Genomic DNA, 23,597 nt, shown 5'->3' with positions numbered 1-23,597 from the left:
AAATTCTGCAATTATTTGCTCACCATCATGTTGTTTTGGTCATCATTTACTTCCATTTTATAGAAAACAAAATGCTCAAAATATATTTTTTCATTGATCACTTAAAATTTCATACAAGTTTTGAATGACATAACAGTGAATAAATTATTACACATTTTTAATTTTTGCATTTATATTTATCCATTTAGCAGGCAGGTTTATCTGAACCCATGACCTTGGCATTGCCTGTGCTTAACTCTATCCCTTTATCAACTATCCCATTAACAACAAACAAGTTGAATGCATGTTGACAACAATATCACATCACGGAGAAAAGAAAGACAGGGCAAGAGAGCAAGAAAGACAGCGAGAGAGAGAAAGTCACCTCTTCACCCTGTTTCTCCTCTCGCTGCCCTTTCACCAGGACACATTTATGAGATGAGACAAAGACATCTCTTTCTTCATCTTTCTTTTTTTTCCATTTCTCCCTCTCTTCAGATTCCTCTCCTCTGCTGACGACTTCCAGACACAACAATACAAAGAGAGAGACAGACAGAAAGACATGGGGTGAGCGGGTGGGCCTAATTTAGAGATGCTTTCGTTCTCTTCCACCATCGCTCTGTCTGTAGACAAAGGTTTGCATTCTCTTCCTCCTCCAGTCTCTCACCCACTCCTCTTATTCCAGTAAAATGGCATTAAAATGGATAGAACATATTAGAGAGGGAGATATAAACATGAGTTGAAATGAAGACACTGGCATAGTGGTTTAATAAAAGGGACAATTCTGAAGGAGAATCTGGCAACTTTTGTGCTCAAGTTTCCTTCATAACCAGCAAAACCACATTAGTTGATCAGCTCAACTGATTTATTACATTCAGCAGCAAAGCTTATCCTACTGGATTTTTTTTATTATTAAATTAAATTTAAAATCTGTTTTAAAAATAATCTTATTAGTTTTAGATACACTACCATTGAAAAATTTAGGGTCAGTACAATTTTTGCATTTGAAAGAAGTTTCTTATGCTCACCAAGGCTGCATTTATTTGATCAAAAAATAATTATAGAAATATATTTTCATTTTAAAATAAGTGTTTTCTATTTTAATATATTTTTAAATTTAATTTATTCCTGGGATGTACATTTTGAGCATAAAAAACAGTAATATTGTAAAAAATAAAATAAATATTCTTACAATTTAAAATAAGTGTTTTCTATTTGAATATATTATTACATGTAATTTATTCCTGGGATGTAATGCTGCATTTTGAGCATAAAAATAACGGTAATATTGTAAAAAAAATAAAATAGATATATTTATAATTTAAATTAAGTGTTTTCAATATGAATATATTTTTACATCTAATTTATTCCTGGGATGTAAAGCTACATTTTGAGCATCATTACTCAAGTCTCCAGTGTCCCATAATCCTTCAGAAATTATTCTAATATGCTGATTTGCCACTCTTTCTTTTTATTATAAATGCTGAAAACAGTTGTGCTGCTTAATATTATTGTGGAAACCATAATTCTTTTTTTACAGGATATGAAAAGAAGCTTCAAAAGAACGGAATTCATTTGAATATATATATAATGTATGTGTGTGTGTTTGTAAAAATGTAAAAGTGTCACTTTTAATCATTTTAATGTGTCCAAGCTGAATAAAAGTAACAATTTCTTTCAAAATATCTGAGCCAAGACCTTTCAGCAGTAGTGTAAATATCAAAGTATCACTAAAATATGGTACAGTAGTTCAATATGAGTTTATAGAGGAATAACTAGTTTGACAGTTTACCACTTCCTGCTAAGCAAACTAATAGGCTAGATAATGAAGTAAAAATAAACATATGCACTTTATAAATGCAATTATAAAGTTTACTGTTTATTGTGACAGTTTACTCAACTTGAGAATTATAATAATACACACTGGTCAGTACATCTGCTCACAAAAGCAGCCGAATATGACGTTCAGATTGGTTTCCAAGGTTACGGGTCCCTTCGCCCCTTCTTTTTCCAGTTCAGATCTACAGGGACTGTGAACCTTATTAGACATTTCAGCAAATATGCCAGTTTTTTGGAACCCTGAGGGAGAGACAACTAAAAACAAACAGACAAATAAGAATACGCAACTCAAAGATGAGAATGCATAAACAAGGCAATGCAATCGAGTTTACGCTAAGGCAAGTATATTAGACATGTTGGTTGCATATGGATGGAAATCAAAGAGCATGACCACACTGACATTGGGTTTGACTTTGACAGCAAGACCAATCAAAATGCACCATCAGCTGAATCCCAAATGCGAGCAACTGGAACACACAGTCTTGAGTGACAGCTGTAGAATGAGCACAGGGAAAGAAAGACAGGCTGGTGGAAAACCTGCAAAAAGAAGAAAATTGAGAAAAGATAAGAGAAGACTCTGTATGTGTGTGACACACAGATGCAAAAAAGCAGCAGCGTATACATGAGAATTAACCACTGAAGTGTAGACTAATGTGAAATGGAATTTCTACTTTATACACTGATGAAAGTATCTTTACAAATAACTAAAAATATGCAAAAACACCTTAAAGAGTTGGCTGGGAGCTTTGAAAGGAAAACCACTGCTTTGTATATTAGTTAGTGTTATCCATATCCACATGCTGTGCTAATAATGTCTGTGTTTAACAATTTCAAACTGGATAAAATGACATCAGAGAATATTTTAATACCTAAACTGTAATATAGCCTATTCTATTTTATATCATCACCCTTATATATCCCAAAAAAGACACATACAGTCCAAAGCAAAAATACAAAACATACAAAAAAACGTAAAGCTGTCTGACATCAAAAAGATGCCCGACACAACAAAGGTGACAAATAAAATTAAATACCTTTAACTATTCTTATATATTAGGAAGGGGGTCATTATATTTATTGGTCCTTGACAATGAAAGTTAGAAAAGCAATTGTTTAACACACCAAAGTTTAAGACAATGTTCACAGTCGGGCCACTGATATCATCACACACATCCGCTAACAATAAACAGAGTGCAGTCTCACAATGCATACATTGTCCTAAAAGAGCCTCAAAACAAATGCTGACTATTTTGGGCCAAAGCTAACCCAGAGTACAAAAAAAAAAAAAAAAAGCATAGAAATCAGTTTATTAATGCATGACAAATTATTAAAACTTTAAAATTAAAATGGAAATATAAGAATTCAAATCTTAAAAACAATAGTATCTAATGGTGATACTAAAACTGACTTTTTTATATACAATGCTTTATTATTTTACTTCTACAAAAATACCACTTCTTTTGATATAATTTGTGTTCCAACAATCATATAATGCAGTTACATAATTTAAGTGTGGTTTAGCCAAAGACTATAGAAAGGGACTCGGCCAATACCATGCAGTGTACATTATATATCTGATGACATTAGGCCTATAGGTCACCGAATAGATATCCACCGCAAAGGACCACTTAAAACTGACGTCTGACGACATCAAACCCAAGCCATGGACTGTGGCAGCAACACACACACACACGCACACACACACGCCTAGTGGCTACAGAGCAGACATTCAGCTGGGTCACATCGGGACAAAGAAGCGATCTGTCTTTTCTTCCTCCCTCAGCTCTTGTTCTCACATGGCAGGGATGTCACAGGCAGCACCAAAACAAGGGATGCAGGGAAAGAGAGACGAAGAGATGCAGAGGGTTATAACATGGAGAACAAAAGCATTGTTTGGAATCAAAGATGAGTTATTGTTTTGAGAAACTGTGTGCTTGAGTAGGAGTGGGGAGAGAGAGAAAAAGAGAAATTCAGGGCCGGTATGGTGTTATCCTTTCTCTCTGGCCCTTTTCAATGGGGGGGGGGGGGGCAGAGAACAGGCCTCGTTTGACTCATTTCACCGATTTTTGTGAGCTTAAACACTCTCAGGGAGTGCTTGCGACTGTTTGCTGATAAGTTAGTATGACACACACGCGGTCCTCTGGGTGGAGAGCGGTTTATTTACCCTGAGGAAACAGAGTCTGGCAGCGAAACCTTTGAGCTCTGGCACACACATATTCTGGTCCATACTCAAGAAATTCAAGCCTAGAAGAGATAGTTAAAATAAGACTGAAAATGGTCATTTACTCTCCCTTAAGTGGTTCCAAACATGTATGTTCTTTTTTGATTCATAAAAGGAATAACGATGAAGACTCTGGTCCCTTTCGAGCATACAATTACAGTGAACAGGTACCGGGGCTTTCAAGCTTCAAAAAGGACAGATGAAATCAGCATAAATGTGGTCTAAATGACTCGTATGCTAGGCTATTTTCCTTTTAGAAGTCTTCCAGTCATTTAGTCTTTTGACAGTCCAAGCAAATAATCTCGGTTTTCACATCGGAAATGAAGTCAAGCAATTTGCATTATGGGAAGCAAATAAACAATGCTCTGTTGTACAATACACACTTCACTACAATAAATAACTGAAAAAATTAATTGAAGCTGAACAGAAAAAAAAAGAAATGATAAAAGCACAAAAAAATTACTTAAGACTAAAACAAATAAAAAGCTAACTCAAAATTAAATGAACAAAATAATGTGCATTAATACTACACACAGCTTCTCTCAGAAAACATAATGCATAGTAAAGGTGGTATGCCATTCTGAGCACAGCCTGTGTATATATTGGCACGATTAGATTGGTTCAGTTCTTGAATTCCAGTTAATAAAAAAACATGTAGTTATAACATAACCCCATACTAATGAACAGCAGAGCAATTTAGCCGGATGCTTCAAGGCTCTTAAAATCAATGTTCTTATCTGCAATCCAAACCGAGCAAGTACATTCAGCTCATGGGCTACTTTAATGAGCACTAACGGTTGAATTATTAATACTGTATTAATTTCACATTAATTAAACTTGTATTAATTCATTGTAATGCCTTTCTCAAAGACTTCCACAGATGGGTGAAGCCTCTCCAGTGAATGCTGGCTATTACTAGACTGTCACATTAACAGTTTAAAATTCTCTTTACAGTCTTAACTCTGGCAGAAGCACGGTGTCAAAACCTGCCAGACTCATTTCAGAGAGGGTGAGCAGACAGTGGAGAAGAGAAAGGAAGAGATGGAGAGCACAAATATGGATGATGGAAAGACAGAGCTGGATAATTAAATTTTCCATCTTTGGTCAATGACAAGAACAGTTGGCAAATTCACTGGAAACCCACTATGCTAAAGATACGCACTTCAACATGAATATGCACTCATCTGTGCATAGATACACACTTAAAACAGCATATTAATCTGCATCCATAACCTGATAATATTGTGTAAAAATCAACCATGAATACAAGAAACACAAGAGAACACATGCAAAGTACAAAAAAAAGAGGCAAAAACATAAAAAAGACAGAACATTCACAAAACCATGGTGACAAAAACCCAAGTTAGTCAGTTTGTGAAAAGCACGTTTATTTTAGTTCTGCATCATTGAAAGGTTATTTACATGTTAATTTCCATTATTCATTGAGTCACGCAATATCACTGCATTAAAATTCAGCACATTAATATGCAACATAATATTGAAAAATGCTCCATTGCCCAATAGGAATAAGACGAGGTAACAACAGGAGCCAATCAGAGCACAGTGATCAATAGTAGTCTTCCAGATCTTGTTTTTCGCCCTGATTTTGAATCTGCTGCTGCTTCTTGTATAGATCTGCAATCTGAGAGAGAGAGAGAGACTGATGCAGGAGATCAGAATAGTTCATTTTGAGAGGGCGTGTTTGTGTGCCTGTGCGTTTCCAACCATTGGGAGACAGGAATAAAAGAAAACCGAAATAAATGAACTTTGAAAATGAGGGGGGAGGAAAAAAAAAAAAGTAGTGTGGAGCGTAAAAAGATGGATTTCCTTTAACGGATCCACTCCACTTGCTCCACTAAATCACGATGTCACAAGGCTCTGAATGTCATCATGTTTGACTTTCAGAAAGAAAAACTACTTTAAAATCTCACTCTTCCTGTTTCATATGCCATGGAACTACTACAGACACACATATGGTGTCATATCCTGCATTTTCTATACATTATGCACTAATGACATTTGCTTTTGAAAGGAACATCCCATGTGGGTTAATTAAAGTTGACTCCTACACTTGTGCTTTTCTACTGTAAGACATTTATTTATTTTATTTATAAAGGAATAAAATAATTATAGATTGCATATAATATTAATTGATATAATATCGTATTTCTTATTCCTTTTAATGTCAAAACACATCATTGCAATACTTCTTAAAACTTTTTGGACCCAATGTATTCACATTAGCACTATGGAGTAAATAAATACAAATGTCCGCTTGTGTGCCTTGCTTCTCGTTATTCTGCTTTCTGTATGTTACCTGTGACCCTGTGGTGGCATCCTCTGGTTTTTTGTCATCTCGAATCCTGAGGTACCGTGGGAAACGGAGTGAAATGCCTTTCTCTGGGTCCACCTGATGGCCAAGGAGAGAATGGCACCATTAAAAGCCAGACTTGAGCACTATGAACTAAGACCTGGCACCATGATCTATACAACAGTCATCAAAAACCACTGATTCTGCTTCATGATTCGCAGGTGTGTGGTGTACTGACCAATCCCATTGCTGCCTTGTAGACTGGAGACAATGAAAGGTCAGCGCATTTCACCTCCCACACTTGTACCGCCTCCAGCCAGACATCCGGCTCTGCTGATTGGTCCACACGGTAATATGGGCGTGGTTTAAGTAAAATGTGCTCCTGAGGTGGATTGTATATAAAGACATTAACCATATAAGTACAGGAATGCAACATGGAAAACAAGAAACTTTAAATCTTGCTTTACCTTTAAGAAATTGTAATGTTGCTCCAGATCTTCATCTTTGAAGCCTGTTCCAATCTGACAAAAATCAACAAATAAATATACTGCAAAAACTAAAGAACATTAAAATTAAAAACCACAACAGTCATTAATATTTATACTCTCTCGTTCAAATATTTGGGGTCAGTTTTTTAAATAAATTAATACTCTTAAATAGATAAAAGACACATTGGATGTTACAATGTTACAAAAAAATGTATACATTTTCAAATAAATGCAGCGGTTTTGAACTTTCTATTAATCACATATCCTGGGGGAATAAAAAAGATAAGCACCAAATCAGCATATCAAAATGATTTCTGAAGGATCTTGTAACACTGAAATTCAGGATCCATCAAAGGAACAGAAAACAGTAATTGTAATAATTTCACAATATTGAGTAATATCTATACACATGAATAAGACATTACACAGTAATTAATTAAATCTGTGGGTAATTAAACTTCTGTATATGATGCAATTACTTCAATTAAAAACTTGATTTACAGTCCTAGTTTTCCCTGGTCTCTCTCATACCACACACACACAAACACACACACCTTGCAGACAGACTGGAACTCCTCGTTCTCCTCATCGTAGCAGGCCAGTAGAAATCCTCCATAGTTGCCTGCTCTCTTCCCCTTCCCCAGATAAGCACCAATCACACACAGATCCACCGTGTCTCCAACACCCTCCAGATAGTCCTTCTTCAGCTACAGAAACAGACCATTAGAAACAATACAGTAGACAAGCAATTGACAGTTCTGACACTAGAATAAATAAGAATAAATTGCTAGACTACACTGCAAGAAAACATTTTTAACTGTATCTTTGTCATGTTCTGGGGTATAAAACAACAACAAAAAGGCCACATAAATAAATGAACAATTGGAATGCGATAAATGTACCCAAGAGGGAAAACAACTAAAAGCTGTCACTTTGTCATTTCAACCCTGTATGACTTCCATTCTTCTGTTTAACTTAAAAAGAAATGTTTGGCACAATGACAGCCTTGGTCACCATTCACTTTTACCACATGGTTTTCATACAATGAAAGTGAATGGTGACTGAGGCTGTCATTCTGCTGAACATTTAGTGTAACAATGAAGAAAGTAAGTCACTCAAGTTTAAAATGTAAGGGCTGTGTCAAACATCCTTTCATGTTCGAAACCATGAATTGAAGCATGAAGCTACAAAAACAAAAAACCTTGGTGAAATAAATTAATGTGACATCTGGAGGTAAGAGAGAGGGAAGTTCATTATTCAGCAAGGGAGAATTAAAATGATCATAAGTGACTTTTACATTGTCACAAACATTTCCGTTGAACAGATGCTGTTCTTTTGGACTTTCCATTCCTCAAAGAATCATAAATAAACCTGTAATGGCTGCTGGAAATTCAGCTTTCCCATCAGAAATAAAATAATAACAATACACAGAAAAAATGTATTTTAAATTGTAATACTGAATTGACTGAATTTTTGCTGCATCAAATAGGAATGCAGCGTTAGTGTAACAGTGTGAGTAATTCGTCACTTTACAGTGATAAAACATTCCAAATATTATGCTGGAAAAATAAACCTCAAATGTTTTATTTCACATAACCATGTTGTAATACTTTTTTGGTAATCCAATGAATGAAACACTACAAATTAAAAGTACTTCTCATTTGATTATTTTGTCTTTAATTTGGATCTTGATGAATGCAAACCAAAAGATTATTCACAACTAATGATAAGTTTGATATCAGCGCACGACAGCTGCTTCACATAAGACACATTAAGACAGAAAACAAAACACTCATAACAGTAATTTAATTACTCATAATTTGACTGGATAAGACATTTTTTAGTAAACTAGCCGATATACAGTGCAGTCATCCGTGACCAGCAATTAGATGAATTCTGTATTGACCAGGCAAGTTGCTTGACAACCAAAAACAACGTAAACCAGACTAAATTTAAACCGTCCCCATTACAATCCACAAAACAATGTGGAATCTGGAACAACCATCAGCCACAATTTGCAGAGTATACTTCATTTCTGCATTTTTGTCTTTAAAATGCACCATGGTTGATCACATTATAAGGTATAGCACAGGGGGCTCCAAACTCTGACCTGGAGGGCCGGTGTCCTACAGAGTTTAGCTCCAACACACCTGCCTGAACGTTTTTAGTATGCCTAGTAAAAGCTTAATTATCTGGTTGAGGTGTGCTTAATAAGGGTTGGAGCTAAACTCTGCAGAACATTAACATCAGCCCTCCAGGAACCGAGTTTGGAGATCCCTGATATAACAGAATCTCTACCGACTGTCTGATTTCTACTATCAGAGTATATATACACCATCATAACACTGAGCCTTAATGTCAGGATATGGACACAGAGTAAGAGAAGAGCTTAATGGGGTGGAAATCCCACTTTAATGGCTTACACCTTCCTTCTGACTTTGAACACTCATCTAGGTTTTATTTTTTAAACACAAAGGATGCTTGTGTCTGTCTGAGACTAAGGCACCTTTTCTCCCTGCAGATTTTTTTCTGAAAATGTTCTATTGACTACATAGTATTCTAAGACGTTTACTACATTAACAAGACATATTAAACATTGTAATTAAGTGTATTTTCACTCTGAACACACTGTGATGTATGATACCTTGAGCCAGTTGTGGGAGCGTTTGGCAATCTCATAAGTTGCATTTTTTTCCAATGTCTTCACCATTAGGCCCTCACAAGAATCTGCAAAACATTAAAACCACTGAGAAACTCCTTGAATAGAAATGAATTAGCGAATTAGGATCTAAATAATATTATCATTGTTAAATCACTGAGTAACACCTTAATTCAACTATAAATGATAATTATCAATTAGTCTTGGAACCACATTTTTACACTTAAAAACCAATACAATACCAACATTTTTATCACAGCTCTAGATTTGTCATTCACACACCTCGTACAGACTGCTCCAGGAACTCAGCAATGGCCTCGGTGTTGTCAGCGTCCAGAGATCGAGCAAAAACAAACTCCCCTTCTTTTTCCTCAAAACTCTCCCGTAACAGAGCCCTGCGTTTACTTAGAGGCTCTCGCACCAGAGGCTGCGACAGACACAGAATTCAGTAAAATAACGCATAGCAGGTAAAAAGGGAGATTTCTGAGAGATGCAAAAATATTCAAGTGTGATTGGCTATGAGCAGTCATCATATTCTTACCTCTCCGTTCAGGTACAGCAGATCAAAGGCATACACACACACCTGAACCTTGATCTCAGATGCATCCACATCCTGTTAAACACACACAAACTCATGTAAACTTTTTAGGTACATTTAAAAAACATCAAGATTTGATTTTCATCATATTTCTTTTCCAAATAAGGTCACGAGTGCATAAAAATGATAAAATAGTTAGCAAAATGTATATTTTAACAAATGGTTTATACAAATGGAATATCTCCATCCTTATACATTTAACCTTTCAGTTATGTGTCTTTTTCTTTATATTCAGCTGTTTTTCTGTTCAAATGTCTCTCTGTTCCTCTCACCTTCCTCTTCCTAGTGGTAAGGACCTGAAATGGCTGGATCTGTTTCTTTTCTCTGTCCCAGGCCACCGCCTCTGAATCCAGAACACAGGACCGTACGTTCTCTTTCTTCATCTACGTCAGAGAGAGAGGTAAGAACATTTATTAAATCTAACATCAACACCTGAATAAACTGGATCATCGAAGCCGAGCAATGCCTCACACCCCACAGATATGCCCCATAACATCTTAAAATTACTTGTTTATAAGGTCACCTGAGCTTTAAACACTACCACTTCACCAACACATAACCCATCGAACCCTGAGGCTGTGTGACATTTACAATTCAATAGATGTTACAAGTTCATATTGAGTTTGTGAGAGCTGCAGCAGATAGTATGGGGCGATTTTGTAAACATTTGTAATCCTGTCACATAATTGAATGCATTCAGTGTTTGGGACTGACACCTATATTTAATAACAGATGTGCCTGTTCATACAACAGCTTATAGGAGCAGTTTGAATTCAGTCTGTATGAATAACTGAAGTCAAGCCCCTTTTCTATTCTCTTGACAGCCAAGTATATAAATTGTAACCATAGTGACAGTGACTAAAGGCCTGTTCAAACCAAGAACATAACCTACTGATAACTAAAGTTTCAATAATCATTCTAATTCTTGGAGAATAGGGAAGTCCACACTGCAACTATAAAGATAAAAACAGGGGAACAATTTTGTCGAAATCACAAGCATTTTTTTTTTTTCAGCTGATGAACAATTAAAACACTGACAGCCAAGAATTTGAGAATTTAAAGCAGCAGATGACAAAACTGCAGCATGCACTTTGTAAGAAACCAACGCTTATCAGTTATTAGTGTGGACATTCGTGGACTGAACTGACTATTTTGTGAGTTAAGCTCATCAGAAGCCGTTTCATAACTGTTGACTACCAAAAAATTTACTCATCTCCCCAAAGCTTAATTAAAATCTTAAAACTAGGGATGCACAATAAATATCAGGCAATGATTAATGCACATCTTGTCAGTAAAGCCAGTTCTCAAATCAGCAGTAAATTCCATCATGTGCATGATTTCACATACCAGCGATTACTACACAGAGCCGTTGCTTTCTGATAAGCTGCACAAATCAACATTCATTATCAGTGCGGTTTTGCACAGCTTGTCAGTTAACAAAGAACGTAAGTTCATGATAATTCAACGCTTGTGTGTGCATTCCTCTGCTTGTAAACAAGGCGCAGTGTATGCATGTTCTACATCAGAACACCAGTTCCTGCATCAACAGCACTACACCCATGCAATGTGTACTATCGTGAACATGTGTCAACTAGTTTCAGCCTCAGACGACATGCCCACAGACCATTAGCTGAATGTCTGATGCATACGTTATACAAAAATGGAAACAGCTCAGGAGTGTCGAATCATATGGTTGAATTATACAAGAGTTCCGGGAAACGTGTGTCGCGTTCTTTAACGTTCTGACTGGAAACAAAGACCGTGCTGCCAAACCCCCTCAATACAGAAGAAAGCTGCAGTATTTACAACTGTGACTACGAGAGCTTATCAGGATTGACTAAAAGCTGGATTCCCAAAGTACGTTTGCGGCACAGAATCCATAAAATGTATCCGAGAGTTTTCCACACCAGTCTGTTATTGTGGCGACATTTCCACACCCCGAAACGTGTTGCTGAACGAAACGAACTGTGAATTTGGTAGCTGTGTAGCTATCTTTGTAGGGTCAGAAAGCTGAAATATTTTTGTGTTCCGAAGATGAACGAAGGCCTTACAGCTTTGGAACAACATAAGGGTGAATAAATGATGACAGGATAGTTATTTTTGGGTCACACTTTACCAAGAATATTATGATGTTTAGGATTCTAAAACATGACAGACATGAACCTATTAATTCCCCACATGACATCTTGTTTACAACTTGTTTACAGTTTTGCTTCTTATACAATAATTTGATACTTGTACAATAATGAGATTTTGAATTGAATATCAGACAACTGAGAAAAGTGAAGGCAGAAAAAGACATTACGGTTCTGAGATTGGATATGGACACTGATAAGCAAAACAACAGCGTTTTATTGATTTATCTGTGTTAGCTCGTGTCATTCATCAAATGCTTTCTTTGCTTTAGGGCTGGAATCCATTATTGCTTTCTTGTGAGGAGAACAGAACAGATCAGAATGACAGAGGACAAATATGGCCTTTGAAAAAGAGATAGAACTAGACAGATACAGAAAGACTAAAGAGAAAGAAAGTCTTTGATAAAGAGTAACAGCATATCCAAATCAGGTGTGATCTCAACCATTCTAGTCTGAAATTCTGAAAACATTTCGTCAGTCGCCTGGTTTTCTATTTCAGTCGTGTCACCTCCACCCTCAATGAAATCTCATTTGAACAGAATCCCAAAATTGCTGCATATTCAACATCATATATTCTGACTAGCAGTTTTTTTCTTACTAAAGGCTGGAATAAAAGTCACGACCTTTGCTTAGATTTAGGTGCACACTGTGCGAGTACTTTTCAATAGTTGCTTGTCAGACAGTACAATATTATCCCAGTGAGATATTGGGTAAAAACCAAGGCAGACTGTGCAACAGCAAATGTCTTGACTGTACAAGCTTCATTTCAGTTACGACTAGGGTTGGGTATCATTTAATTTTATCGATTCCGGTTTGTGTATCAATTCCTATTCTTATTGATTCCTAGTTTTGATACCAATAAGATATAAATCCAATATACTAAAAAAAAAAAAAAAAAAAAAAAAAAAAGCCATTTAGTCATAAGACATTTAGATGTCAAACATTTACTCTGTCTTTTTTTTTTTTTATCCTGTCAAACTTGCACAAACTGACAGTCTAAATATTACTAAATAATACTAAATATTGTAGAAACATAATTTTCTGTAAAGTTGCTTTGTAACGATTCGTATTGTAAAAAGCTCTATAAAAAATAAACTTGAATTTAATCTTTTTACAAAGCATTCTGTTGTAGCTGAATAAAATGAGAAAAAAACAGCAGCCTACAGAACACTGCAAGAGGAATTTTGCCTATGCTTAAAAAAAGATACCTAAGCAAAAACAACTAGATTAATATAAATTTAAATTATTAAAGTATCAAAGACTAGTAAATAGTCGGTACTAAAATAGGAACTAACAAATCAATTAACAGCATAAATAATACCGAACCAAATTTCAGGTACAGAAACTGTAATATAAAAAATATTCATCAATACAATATAGATGAATTAAAGTTTTTAAACATAGTCATGATCAGTGAATGATTTTCTTTAAATAAATATCGGCCGATATTTAATGCGCAAATTGTCAGTAATGCCGGTTCTGCAATCAGTGGTTAATGTCAACACATGCGTGATTTCACGTGGCGCAACATTTACTACACAGAGCCTTTGTTCAATGACAAACTGCGCCAAATCACGATCACATGACTCCGAATAGACGCAGCACTAAAAATACTGTACATGCGTTTTCTTTCTCATCTGTTTATTTTCACTTCAACGGCTGTTTTTATGATGACATACTGACAAAGTTTCCTGCATAATGGTCGATAAATATGAAAGAAGTCAGTTTTGGCACGGAACAACCTTTTCTACAGTGGAAATACACGGAATGATCTGAGAATGGACACAAACAAGGAACCCGCACTGAAACCGCTGTTCTCTGTGCACACGCTTGCGTTTCATGTGCGCTGAACGCAAACAGGGTTCAAGTTCTGTCCATTCCTGCAATTAAAACATTTTAAATCACATTAAAATGTGAACACATGACTCACTTAATCAAAATCAAATGCAAGCTTTCTTATCGAATACCCAGTTCTTGCAAATTTGGAACCAGTTCTAAAATGGAACTGATTTTCGATTCCCAACCCTAGTTACGACTGACACATTATAGGGACATTTGAAGTCACCAAACTGTGTCAGTTCTGAAATATCTGATCGCTTCATTTCAGTGTTATTTTAGTTTTTATATACTATAATAGTATTTATTCGTATTTTCAATGAGCTTTTATTTTTTTATCCATTTTGGTTTTTTTTCAATACATCTTTCATTTTTATTTCAGTTTTAGTAATTTTAGCAGTAAAACTTATTTCAGTCAGTTGTCAAAGCAACATTTCTAATTTTCATTTAGGTCTTTCATGGCAGAGTATTTATACTTATATATATTTTTAAAATTTTTACAAAAACAGTGATTCATTTTAAATCACTGTTAACAGTATATATTAAGTTTCCACCCCAAAATATTTTCTTTTTATATATAAAACATGACCAACATAACCATTCTGCCAGAACCTCGAAGGCTAAGATTTCTTATCAAAAGCAACTAACTGGGGCATCAGTGAGCATGTCACACTGAGCCTTATGCATTCCAAGACTGCCATTTTTGATATATGAAGGAATCTTTTATTATCCCTGAAATTAGACATCAAAACAATGGAAAGAAATCAGATAGTTTAAACCAGGCTTTAAACACAGAGACTTGCTTTTGCTTTTTCTCATTTCTATTTCTTTCTCTCTGGGTGTATAAGTGTTACCTGTGGGATTCGTGAAATAATATCAGGGTATTTGCTTGTGTTGTCCTCTTGGTTTCGGCTAAAAATGCGCACCTCTCCATTCTCAAGAATATGGATCTGTTAAATGTGAAGCCAAAAAAAAAAAAAAAAAACATAATTTTGCTATGGAGACAGAGTCAATTTTATGGCTGAGGCTCCACCTTGTGGAACACTATTAAAACAACACACACCTGGGCTCTCTCTCCATCGTATTTATACTCGCAGGTGAAAGATGCCTCATCAAAACGTTTCATTACCTCACCGACCCCTTTAGTCGGGTGAGCCAACATGGGCCGCAGGGGAACACCTGCAACACACAACATTGTTTAGTCTCATTCTAAACTACGTTTTCTGTTGGAGGGTGGGAGAACTGGGCAAGGTGTGATTGGTCAGTACCTGGGGTGAGCTTGCAGTGATTGGGCAGTGCATCTATGCCCTCCTTCAGCAATACAGGAATGATAGCATCATAATTTGGCATCTCACTGAGAGGAACAATATAAGTGAAAGCAATGAAAACATTATTTGTATGCATTGAGGTGATATGTAATGACTACAACAACACCAGTCCAATTTGTTAAAATTAGACTTCCTGTAGGGTACAAATTATGCTAATACTTATTAAACAGGCACTTGTTATGCAGCGGACAGGACACCTGCAGTCTTAACTGAAATACTGTTTGTAGTACATGGATAATTATCCTTCATAGCACCAAAATTGTGTTTGACAATCAGGTTGTGCTCAGTCCGTGTACATTTACCTTATGCTAGCCAACAGAATAGAATATAAAAAATCTTGACATTTTCAGCCTTTTCACAGGATTCATATACATGTATATTCATTTATACAGTTGTGGTCAAAATTTTACATACCGGTACATCAATTTTATATACATTTTGCAGTATGTCATTCACATACAAAGCCCACAAGAGTAAACTTTTGAGGGGGGTAATTTTTTTATAAATTCAACTAATATTTTCTCTTGTGGACTATTTATGAATGTATTTTATAGGAAATATCTTATTCAGGTCTGTACTACATAGAAAATATCATGCATTTAGTATGATCCCTTATTTTAGAAAAATTATTAACATTTTGCACATACTGCAAAGTGAATGTAATATTTTGACCACAACAAATACAGCTACTCAAACATTTTCATGGTAATGAAACAGACTTCCAAAATCTTTGCTAATGAAAACAGTTCAGTGTCTTGCTAAAATACACACACACACACACACACACACCAGTATGTCTGTTTCAGGATCAGAGCTTTCTCCTCCAGCCACACTTTCTTGTTTTCTGCACTCATTCCTTTCCCTGCATCCAGCACAGCTGGTGGGAACCCTGAACCAACACAAGAAAAACATATTAGAAACATTTAAACACTGCTAAATAAATAGACACCTAATTAATATTTATATTTTAAAACATTATTAATTTTTTACTCATCACAGCAGAGAGTAATCTAATTGCTAATGCTGAATGCCTGGAGGTTCTATCAATGCTCTGATTATGATGTGTGTTAATGCCAGTTTCATTAGGATCATTTCAAACCTTGGCCCGGCGGCGACAGACACACAGCCTGACTGAGAGCCGCGAGAATGCTCTGCTCAGCCAATCCGATCCGCAGCTTCCCAGCCAGTGACCTGTCAATCACACAAGCAACCAATCAAAATAACTGATTTCTGCATTAATATTCATATAAATCTGTCACCAAACAGCAATATAATCAAGGCCAGCAGCCATCATTTAGATTTAGTAAAAATCAACAGTCGTCCATAAATGACATTCATTATTCTGTATTTTTCAGAATTAACTCAACATTTCTGCATGATTGGTCAGATGAGAAATTGAACAAGTCATAAGTGAAAGGTGAAATGACATACCGGACAATGTATCGAGCCTCAGAAAACCGACATGCCACAAATAGACCTTTAATAATGTCAATCTTCTTATTCATTGCCTGACAGTGAGAGAAAGAGAAAAAGAGAGAGGTAGCTGATTTTCATTGAGAATATATGTGGACAAAATTAAACCTGTTTAGTTATTTATTTATTTTTTGCTGCTGATAAATCAGCCTTGCCATCACGGGAATAAATGATATCTTAAAATAGATCTCAGTTGTGTTAAACTGTAACAATATGTTCACAATATCACTATTACTGTATCTGTACTCACAGAGTTTCCACTCATGTTAGCGATCTCTTTCAGTTTGTTGAAAACGCCCCCTGCTGTCAGATTGGCCGGTGCAAACATCATTCGCTGGTTGCTACGGGAACTTTCAGCAACCAATCCCAGGTCACCTTTCTCCTGAGCCTCCGCCTTGATTTTGTCCAGTTGTCGCCCTGGAAAGAGAAGTTAAAAGTAAAGGGGTAGGCAAGGAGAACGGCGAATGACATTAGGTAAAACACAAATATATTTACCAGTTGCTTGAGCGACGGCTTTCATCAGGACGGTCTCCCCAACACCCAGCTCCAGACCCTGATATGCAGGGCCGAGCTGATTCAGACACAGGTACACACAGCATAGCAGGTCATCTAAACAAACAGAGGATTGAACAAATGGAAACAGCGACGCTTAGACATTCTGAATGTATGCTAGATAAAATCTTTTCTTCAGTCTGCCTTTCTAACAGAGGCATTCATTCATTTTCACTACTCAGACAAAAAGAAAGAAAAACAATCCCTGTCTGGCATAAATAATTAATAATAACCTATTTAAACTCAATGAGTTAAGTACACACACTCACCGGGAGAGAGAAGAATTACAGATCGCAGAAAGTTGGAAAGCGTTTCAATGTTCTTCAGCCTAAAAAAAGAAAACAAGATTGAATTCTAACTGCTACACACACATACACCTATTTTAAAACTCAAATAGATGTAAGAAAAACACACGCACTAATATATATATATATATATATATATATATATATATATATATATATATATATATATAGACAGAATAATTCTACTTCATACCTGCCCGAATCCTCTTCAATCTTCTCAAAGGTGCGAGCAACAGCCAAATATGGCACTCTTAGAAAGAGAAAACAAACAACAATGAACCTCCATAGAAAACATTTTTTTTTAATTGTATTGAAGAAATCTGTATTTTGCAATTGCATTAAGCTTTTTGAGTACATACACAACCAGACTAGTGATTAGATGAGTTTTCCTGTTCACCCTGCTGATGTTCAATGTCTTTAATAAGTTAGCCACTCGTATGCAAATACATTTTTAAGACATGCAAAAGCTTAAAAAAAAAAAAAAAAAAAAACATAGCTAATGACTTAATTTAGGTATTTTACCAAAAGCCATTAACTTTAGGAAGATGAGATCATGTGTGCACAAATGCTACTCTAGCTGTTTTTTGGACTCATTCATGCTAATAAACAAATAAAAAGCAGGCTTTACTTTTGGCCCTTCCTCCAGCAGGCGTGGTCGACTGGATTGTAATGTGCTCTGGAGGGATCATAATGGCTCTGGACTCCAGAATCCATCCCCTTTTCACTGTCAAAACAATAAAGCTCATTTTAAATGGAGTCACAAAACAAACTGGTCTCTTTCAAACACACAATTATATTTCTTAAGTTAAATGCTCCAAGTCAGTTTAATATTTGAAATTGTTTTGACTTTAACCTTTTCTTCTCTTTCTGTCCAGCAGCATCAGAGATCTCTCCATTCTTCTTTTTATCTCCCTCATTTCGCTCCTCTTTTTCCAGTTTTACAGCGGCCTTTCTGGGAGCTACAAGAGATCGTAAGTTATATAAAGAGTTTATAAAAAAAAAAAAAGCTAAATATTAGTGGTTGACCATTGACTAATATATCACCAAGGGGCGATATATCGGCAGATATTTGGCATTTTGCAAATATCGGCATTGGCCAATATGATTTTTTGCTTTGCCGATGTGTACACAATATACACAAACTTTCCAGAATACCAAGTGCACTGTTGGTTAGTGTTTACTTCCTTTTGAATTATATTTTTATTAAATATTAATTTATTTGTGAAAAATACTTTGTCACATTTTACACATTATTATTATTGTTTATTTACTTAAAATTTCTAAAATATTGATTACATTATTTTTTTTTTTATTATATAGTTTTTATATCGACCCTTTCCAATATATCGGCTGAAAAAAACAGCATCGGTCAACCACTACTAAAAATGAAGATTGTTTCACTAATCATACGGGTTTGGGGGGTCACGAGGGTAAGTAAATAATGACAATGTTCACTTTGAAGTGAACTATCCCTTTAATTAAAAAGATGCAAGAAAACAGAAAGAAAAGGACAGAAAGCTTACCAAAAAAGCTGCTGATGGGTTTCTTTTTGGCTGATCCCCCTTCCTCTTCTGTGCTTTTTTCTTTTTTAACCACTCTTTCAGGACTGCTATCTTCCTTGTCTTTCTTGTCCTCTATTTTTTCCTTCTTCCCATTTTCTCCATGCATCTTTTTCTTCTGTTTTATGTCACTTTTGTCCTTTCCGTTCATCTCATTGTTTGCCTCATCCTCAACTACAGATGTTTTTGCTTCATCCTCCTCTTTCTGTTCCTCCACAACAATCTTTCCATCAATGCTCTTCTCTTCCACCTCCATCATCTCATTGTCTGAGTTGAAGAGAGAAAGAGAAGAAACAATGAGAAACTTAAGATATTGGAAAGGAGATACCTGTGCACAGAGATCAGCTCATCTCACCTGTATTTCCAGGTGAAGACTCCACTCTCGCTCTCTTACTCTCCTGCGCTCTATCGAGATCCTTCTCCTCCTCTTTTGTCCCCTCTTCATCACTTCTGCTTTCCAGCTTCCTCTTGGGGAATTGCTTGCGAGCTAGAGAAGGGGAGATGGATTTTAACCCTATGAAGCATACTGTCTCATATTTAATACATAAACTCTGCTGAAAAACCTGTGGTAGACAATCTACTTCATGCCTTCTGTCATCTGATTTATAATTTACTATTTTTAGTAAGCAAGTAAAAGTCATTTTAGTACAAGTATAAACAGTCCACCTTCTGGTTGTGGTTCACGTGTCTTTTCAATGTGAATTTTTTTTAAGTAAACAAGAATAACTTTTATACTGTTAGTAATATTTCAAGATTAACACTTACTGGACTGAACTTTGGTTTTCCTAATCATTTTTTTATTTTTTTTTAAAGAAAAATCATGTTAAACATATAAAATATTTTATTAATTTTTATTTTTATTATATATATATATATATATATATATATATATATATATATATATATATATATATATATATATATATATATATATATATATATATATTAATTTTATTAATAATTATTTATTAAATGTCATTTTTATTTGTACATTTCTCAGTCATCGTGTTGCACTACATTATATTTTGTCCCCACAATGACATCTACAAAGCTCTGATTATAAAAAAAACAGAAAAATATTGACTTACTAAGACATATTGAGTGACAATTGATGATTTATAAATTGATATGACTTTTTTTAGCATAGTTTATGAAAGTCTATCATACTGTTTTAAAAATCTCACTGATTAATGTTATAAGCTATCAGATTTCATCTTACTTTTTGCTCAGTTTGAGCCATTTAATACAAATAAAAGATGTGTGAGCTCCATATTTTCACTATTTCATATCAAATGGGCTGTAAAAGACTGATGTTTAAAAAACAAAACTCATGAGCAAAGCTTTCTACCATATTATGTCTAACTAAAAAAAAAAACCTGTTAAAAAAAAAAAAAAAAAAAAAACTGATTTAGAATGAATTTGCCGGTTCACATAAAAGACTGCTGGAAATTGTTTTGGAGTATTAAGAAGATGATGAGATGTACAAGAAGGAATGTGAAAAGAAGAGAGTGATACAGACCAGTCTTGCGTTTGGGAATGCCTGACGGGGATGTCGATGTCGGAGTTGCTGGAGTACCTGAGGAAGCAGGGGTTACCACGGCAACAGAGGTACCCGACGTGACAGGAGTCGTTGGGGTTATGGGAGTTTTTGGAGATACAGTGGAAACAGCCTTTGTAATAACAGAATTGTGTGTGTTTAGCGTAGTAAGACATAGTATCAAAATCATTAACCACAATACTGACATGTTGTTGTAGTTGATGCTCATGATTACTCAGTTCTTACCTTCTCTGGCTTTGCTGTTTGAACTTCACTGTCTTTTGGCACCTGCTCTTTTACTATTGGCTGATCTTCATCATCGCTTTCTATGATCGCTCGACTGCGTTTATGCACTTTCTTTACGGGTGAATCACTTTCCTGCACGCCATTCTGAATTTTCAGAGGACTTTTTACAGGTCTGAGCAGCAGGAGAAAACAAAAAATGTTATTCAACTTTATTATATAACAATTTAACATTGCTTATCTCTCTTTATTCCTCCAACTCTATAGTTGCCATTGTTACCAAAGATAACACATACAGAATCAAAATAAATAGCTGCATTTACGTTTCTACAACATTGTCCATAATAAAATAAAAAATAAATTTAATTAAACTGATTAACTCGGTAAAAATCTCTAAATATCACTCACTCAGTTTTTGCTTTGACCTGTCCATCACTCTTTTCCTTGCTTTTCATTGGCTGAAAGAATGCTCTGTGGGTGGGAAACAACGAGTTTACGAAAGACAAATTAGCTCACTCAGATTGATACTTTAAGGATAAAGAGGGGCGAGGGACTTAGTAAGTTAGTTGGTGTAGGTTAAACACGGTCTTGTATCAGAATCAGAAGCTGCAGTTGTGCAATAATTCTGTGATCAACATCACGGATGAAAAAAGCAAATAAAAGGACAAACTCACGCTATGCTTCGCTGCATTGTTGGGGTCTTGCACTGCTGATACTAAATTAATCCGGAATATATTCTTAATATATATTTTGGAGTGTTATTAAATTTTTTGAAGCATCAATGTTTTCTTCCGCGCGCTTAACTCTGCATAATTCGGCGCCAAAGTGACGTCGTTCCCGCAGACGACAGAAACAACGGAGTTTATTCAGTACAAAAGCATTGTAGTGCCGCCTGTTGGATTGGAGGTACCGAATTTCCATAGTGTGTCGCTAGGAAAAATTTCTCAAATTGTTTACTCAAATTCGGTGTATTCACATTCTCATACTGCCACTAAAATAATATGAATGGATTTAGATACCTTCTAAGTCATTGTTTCTCAGCCTTTTCCTTCTTTTGTTTCTGTTACTTCACCGTGTGGGGATATTTTTGGTCCCCATGAGGAAATAAGCTTATAAATCACACATAATAATCTTTATTTATTTATTATTATTATTATTATTATATTTCAATTTTATTTTTATTTATTTATTTATCACAATTATTACATGATATTATATTGTTTCTTTCTTCTTTTTTTTGCCATCAGGAAGTGCTGTAATCAGAATGATATTTGATTGTTTGTGTTTAGTTCCAGTGGGAGTGTCTACAGTTACTGTGGTATGAGATATATTCGGTCTCCCTCCCTGTTCAGTCTTAAACCGGAAGATCAGATGAACCCTGCATGTAGAAAACAAGATTGTCCACCGACTTTAGTGCCTTCAAGCATGACTGAGACATGATGGACAAACAACACATGATACTTTAAATTTAAGTTTCTGCAATACACTCAACAATATTTTGAATGACAGATTAATTAAAGATAACTGGATTATTTTTCTTTTTAATTTGTTATTCTGCCTATTTATAAATTTCATTCAGCCACCATTTGTAGGACTGAGTTACAGTCTGCTGAGCTGTGCTCTGGGCTTTGATAAAAGCAAATCACAATGGATTATTTACCAAGACATGTGGATGTGGGATTTTTATGAAAAAATATTTCTTGTAACCATTGATTAATTTTTTGTTGTTGTTGACATTTTAGTATTTTAGTTAGCAAGTTCATAATGAAACTTGCAAAAGGTTAAATCCATGTGCGAGACTGTTGATTTTCCAGAAAACTTTAGTTATGCTCCACCTAAAGCTAATAAAGCTTTATCTTTGATGTAAGTACAGTTGTGAGTTTAGAATATTTACACTGCACTAAAAACGATCTGCAAACAAACATATGAGGAAGAGGAAGAGGATGACGGTCCAGTGCATAACGTTACATAAAGAAGGTTTGTAGTTTTAGATTCTTATTTTATGATTTTAACTGAATGTAATTAATTCTAGGATGTGAAGAGGATTTGTTTTTTACTGTCTTTTCAAAAATCTCAATGAACTAAATATAGAAGCTAGTTGCAGTGATTTTTACTATGACAGTGTAACTCAAATTTTAAATGCATCATTATGTCTGAGATCATTTGCAGTAACTGTGTCTTCTTTCTACTAATTTACTTAAAAGTATAACCCTCTAATTAACCCAGAATTATGTCATCATTTACATTTTCCCATCAATTTCCTTACATTTATTTTCAAACCCCTGACTTGAGTTTTTCTGCAGAACTCAAAAGAAGATACTTTGAAGAATGCTGGTAATCAAAACCAACAGGTTTGTCACATGTAGACGGCATAAAGGGAGCAAATTATTTACATTTTTGGGTAAACTATCTCTTTAATTAGGATGATACACCCTTTAAATTTCAATCATGGACACAGCCATGTAATGCTAGAATTAAATGGGTAAATAAAAATAAGTAAATAGTCTTTCAAACAACATGTGCTCTAATACAAT

The 23,597-nt window shown here is 35.2% G+C and overlaps 1 protein-coding gene across 1 annotated transcript; it reads right to left on the bottom strand.

The window, feature by feature from the left end:
• Positions 1-5,406: 5,406 nt before the first annotated feature.
• Positions 5,407-21,898, bottom strand: LOC113120958 (DNA ligase 1-like). The gene is made up of 27 exons (XM_026291119.1): positions 21,738-21,898; positions 21,472-21,534; positions 21,067-21,238; positions 20,803-20,953; positions 19,639-19,770; positions 19,248-19,550; positions 18,578-18,683; positions 18,353-18,448; positions 17,918-17,974; positions 17,689-17,747; positions 17,363-17,476; positions 17,118-17,284; positions 16,826-16,902; positions 16,494-16,585; positions 16,184-16,283; positions 15,335-15,420; positions 15,130-15,245; positions 14,921-15,016; positions 10,368-10,478; positions 10,039-10,110; positions 9,780-9,924; positions 9,483-9,565; positions 7,393-7,545; positions 6,818-6,871; positions 6,589-6,732; positions 6,357-6,449; positions 5,407-5,681 (listed from the first exon to the last, which is right to left on the bottom strand). Exons 1-27 carry the CDS (start codon positions 21,752-21,754, stop codon positions 5,607-5,609), a joined length of 2,934 nt encoding a protein of 977 aa, XP_026146904.1. The 5' UTR covers positions 21,755-21,898; the 3' UTR covers positions 5,407-5,606.
• Positions 21,899-23,597: the final 1,699 nt, after the last annotated feature.

This window comes from Carassius auratus, chromosome 2, assembly GCF_003368295.1.
Source record: "Carassius auratus strain Wakin chromosome 2, ASM336829v1, whole genome shotgun sequence".
NCBI classification, from domain to species: domain Eukaryota; kingdom Metazoa; phylum Chordata; class Actinopteri; order Cypriniformes; family Cyprinidae; genus Carassius; species Carassius auratus.
Note: the sequence above shows the minus strand (reverse complement) of the source record. Positions and strands in the feature narration are given on the sequence as shown.